Raw genomic sequence first — 4,187 nt, forward strand, 5'->3', positions numbered from 1 at the left:
AGTTAATTGTCCTGATGTAAATCTCCCAGTGATCTCAAACACTGAGCTGTTGTAAGGTTGGTACCAGGCTGCAGAAAAAAGAAAAAGAAATACACAATCTGGGCTGCACGGTGGCGCAGTGGTTAGCGCTCTCGCCTCACACCGAGAAGGCCCCGGTTCAAATCCCGGCTGGGACCTTTCTGTGTGGAGTTTGCATGTTCTCCCTGTGCATGTGTGGGTTTTCACCGGGGACTCCGGCTTCCTCCCACCGTCCAAAAACATGCTTCATAGGTTAATTGGTGACTCTAAGTTGCCCCTAGGTGTGAATGCGAGAGTGAATGTGTGTGTGATTGAGGCCCTGAGACAGACTGGCGACCTGTCCAGGGTGAACCCCGCCTTCGCCCATCAGTAGCCGGGATAGGCTCCGGCACCCCGCGACCCCGAAAGGGAAGAAGCGGTCAAGAAGATGGATGGATGGATGTTGCACCTTAAAAGTCGTCTCAAGTTGGCGTCTGATTTTTTTTAGTTTAAACTTTGAGAGTTATGGAAAATCTGCATTGCCTTTTAATGGATTCTACTCAGAATTTAGCGCACAAATAAAGTTTAAAGCAGCTGCAGAATGTTTACAGAAGATGAAAATAAGCTTTACTTCATAACGTTTAAAAAAATAAAATAAAATCAATCTCCTACTTCAGCCTTGCACAGGTCAGTCTGTAGAAAAACATCGTCTGACATTAAACCGACCCGTAGCCTAAAAAAGGCTGAAATTGCACATTCTCCCAGTCTGAATACAGTGTGGAAAAACCTGCTTCTTACTGTGGCACAGATGAGTGTAGAGTTCATGCACGGCTCTTGTGGAGTCTCTGAGACCGTCTCCACTGCAGGACGTGGATGGAGCTGCTGCTGCTGCTGCTGCTGCAGAAGCTTCTTCTGTTCCTTTAGCCTCCAGTGGATTGGGCAGTGTTGGGAAGCAGTTCTGCATTAACTGAAGAAGCAGAACTCTGCTCTTCATCACCTCCTCTCCCTCACTAGAAAAAAAAGATAATCAGTCTTAGGATGAATAGATTCTGATTTAAACCTCAAATAAATGTATAAAATAACTCACATCTCCCTGAGTTTACTATAAAATTCCCAGAAGAGGTTCAGACTGAGACCACTGAAGTCCAGAAGATACTTCTGCTTTAAATAAGACACATCCTGTAAACAAAACAAACAAACAAACAAACACAGCTTTCTTCTGACTGTGGTCAACAATTAACCAGGATTATCCCAAACAGATGAAGTTATGGCTTTCAACACGTTAGAAGAGAGCAACCATAGAAGGAGAAAATCAAACTGAAGGTAAAACTGAAAGAACATGAATAAGTTGTTCTCAGATGAGGTCAGAACTTCTCTCAAACTCAAAGTCATTATTAGTCTTGAAGGAAAAGGAAGTGGTTACGCATGTGGGTTTCTACCAGACTTCCCACAAAACGTTGCACTTCTACATCACACCACACAGTGTAGTCGTAGAGCACTTGATCTCACTTTATGATTAGAGTCTGTGTTTTAGTTACCATGTCTTGTGTCAGCTGCTGAATGAAGAACAAGGTCTTGTTTAACAGACGAAGGCCGGTGACGGCACCGTGCTCAGAACTCTCTCCGTGCGCGGCGAGGTCGTCCAGGTCTCCCAGCCTCTCGGTACCTGGACACAGGTAGCCGCTGAAGCCGAGGGACTGCACGCCCAGCCGCTCAGCCGAGTCCTGCCTGGTGCAGAGGAACTTCACCATCAGGAACTGCAGAGGCACCAAACGGAGAGAACGGGATGGAAAAAGCGTACAGACCACAGCAACATTTAAGCTTTCATAACAGTGCACTATGATGGGTAAAAAGCTGAAAACACAGGTGAGAAAAAATCCCCAAAGGTTAAAAAAAAGGTAGAAATGATGGTGTGATGTTGTGCAACCTTTGCAATACGACATTGCTGCAGCTTAATCTGCACGTCATTCCAGTCGTCCTCCAGCTCGAACCAGCCGATCGGCTCGTCTTCACTCTGCGCAGACGTCCTCACACTGCAGCTCAACAGACAAAACAACATGTACGTTATGAACAAACAGTTTCATTTAAAGTGGAATCCCTTTAAAAGCCATCAGATATGACATACTCAGCAAAATAATTTGATTTCAGAATTATCTGAATCAATGTAACTGTCCTCACATCATTCCTAAAATATACTTTCTTATATCTTTTTGCACAAAATCTAAAAAAGTTTAATTTGGCTTTTCTCCAAGACATAAAAATAACAGTATTTGTTTCACAGACATTCCTTCTCTAAAAATGTTTTAGGCCTAAAAATGTAAAATGTTGAAAATAAAGATTGTCATGTACCTCCAGTGAACCGGATTAGCTCTTTTTACTGGACTAAGTGAGCTGAAAATTATTGTGATTTTTCACATTTTTAAAGACAAATAAAAAAAAATGTTTCAAGTCCAGCTCTGATCATCTTTTGATCTACTTTCAAAGCCTTCCCACCCAGTGGTATTTTTATTATAATGCAATTCACAGCAAAAAAAAAAAACCCCAAAAAACAGATTTTTTAGGACATAGTTTCTGCAGAGTGCCAGTAGTTCATTAGAACTATTAACGCGAAGCAACTCCGCCCCCTTTCCCCTCCCTGTTGCTGAGAGCTCAGAGCAGAAAGCTTGTGGCCAGACCAGCATAGAGCCCATGTGACAAATACCATCTTTATTTTGTCTGTTCTTGATTCAATACAGATCGAATAAAGAAATACTCAGAAATGGAATTTTAAGATTCATTTTCTTAATATATGCCCTCCATTACAGAAAAAGGCTTTAAAAACACGTCAGTAGAGTTTCTGCACTGTTCAAGGACTGAAAAAGACATCTATGAAAAACCAGGTCCAGATGACCTTTATTTATAGTTTTTTAAAAGTGTTTAGATGAAAACACAATTTTAATCTGAGTGGCTCTTTAAAAAACAAGTAAATAACATAATGAACATTAAATTAAGTGCTTAAGCACCACTTTATATCAAATCAAATCAAGCTTTATTTATAAAACAAAGCGCTATACAATTAAAAACATACAACAAAATATAAAAAAAGAGAATAAAAACTAAAACAACCCACCCCTTTGCCCCTCCTGCCCTCATTCACACCTCAGAACTATCATCATAAAAGAGACGGATGTCTTAAACCAGGAGCCAGCTCAGAACATCACCACACTGCCCACCCACACCAGTATATTATATTTGCATTTTATATATTTTGTAAAAAATTGACTTCCTAAGAAAGAAAATCTCAGAGAAATTTAAATTGAAACAGAAAGATTAAAGAAAACGATACCCACTTGTCTTGCACAAACTCTTTGTAATCCTTGTAGTTCCAGGCGTCGTACTTTTTGAACCTCTTGAAATGCTTCTCTGCATCAAAAGGATCTTCCTCCTTGTAGGCAAACACCAAACCACATTTTGATCCAATGGCTCCTTTTCGCACCTTTTGACACAAACCAGAAAAATCCCCGTTGTTTATCACTCCCTTCTCAGCTTCTGCGTCACGACTGAAACAAATGCTGCCGTCCTACTTTGATCTTCATCTGTGTGACCTGGAAGCTGCTCTGGTCCTCAGTGGACAGGATCACGCTGGCTTTCTTGCGGCCGCTTTCAGTGAGAAAACCTGAGGAGAGGAAAGTTCAGAGCCGGCTCGCTGAAGCTGAAGCGGTAACGGCTCTCAGTCGTACCGTCTCCTGTTGCAGACTCTGTCAGCATGTTCTCTGGTCCGGATTTCTCCTCCTTACTCTTCACATCACAGGCCTGCAGGTGCAGCTGGAGAGGTTTGCCTGTAATCGGCCAGCATGCAGGTCAACCATTGGGATAGATTTAGTTTAATTGACGACAACAGCTCAAAAAGGGAGTGGGAGAAAAGAAAAATGTATTCCCATCCCCTATACGTTCATAAATCAATATAATATATTGTAACTGGTGGAATATTTTATATAAATAATCATAAAATTTGACTACCTTTCATTGTCCATTATTCTTTCATATGTATAATCATTGTTACATTATAATAATCCATATCAAAACTATCTAATTACACAAAAATAAGTGCAAATAGTCTTTAAAATTGAGTTAATTATTCTTTTCTGCATCTCTCAAAGATCAATTCCTAATATTTACATTTAAAACAATTGATGCATCAAGTCCCATTC

At 40.8% G+C, this 4,187-nt stretch overlaps 1 protein-coding gene across 5 annotated transcripts in view; it reads right to left on the minus strand.

Moving 5' to 3' along the window:
* zzef1 (zinc finger, ZZ-type with EF hand domain 1) overlaps positions 1 to 4,187 on the minus strand; it is a 40,644-nt gene that overhangs the window by 27,662 nt on the left and 8,795 nt on the right. For 3 of the 5 annotated variants that reach the window (XM_024265663.2, XM_024265666.2, XM_024265662.2), the window contains 7 exons: positions 3,717 to 3,815; positions 3,561 to 3,652; positions 3,327 to 3,472; positions 1,925 to 2,030; positions 1,536 to 1,754; positions 1,085 to 1,176; positions 796 to 1,007 (listed from right to left, as the gene is read on the minus strand). In XM_024265663.2, the coding sequence (XP_024121431.1) occupies positions 796 to 1,007; positions 1,085 to 1,176; positions 1,536 to 1,754; positions 1,925 to 2,030; positions 3,327 to 3,472; positions 3,561 to 3,652; positions 3,717 to 3,815 (966 nt within the window). The remainder of the gene's footprint in view (positions 1 to 795; positions 1,008 to 1,084; positions 1,177 to 1,535; positions 1,755 to 1,924; positions 2,031 to 3,326; positions 3,473 to 3,560; positions 3,653 to 3,716; positions 3,816 to 4,187) is intronic. The other 2 variants (XM_024265665.2, XM_024265664.2) reach the window with 2 other exon arrangements.

Source organism: Oryzias melastigma, linkage group LG14 (assembly GCF_002922805.2).
Source record: "Oryzias melastigma strain HK-1 linkage group LG14, ASM292280v2, whole genome shotgun sequence".
NCBI lineage: Eukaryota > Metazoa > Chordata > Actinopteri > Beloniformes > Adrianichthyidae > Oryzias > Oryzias melastigma.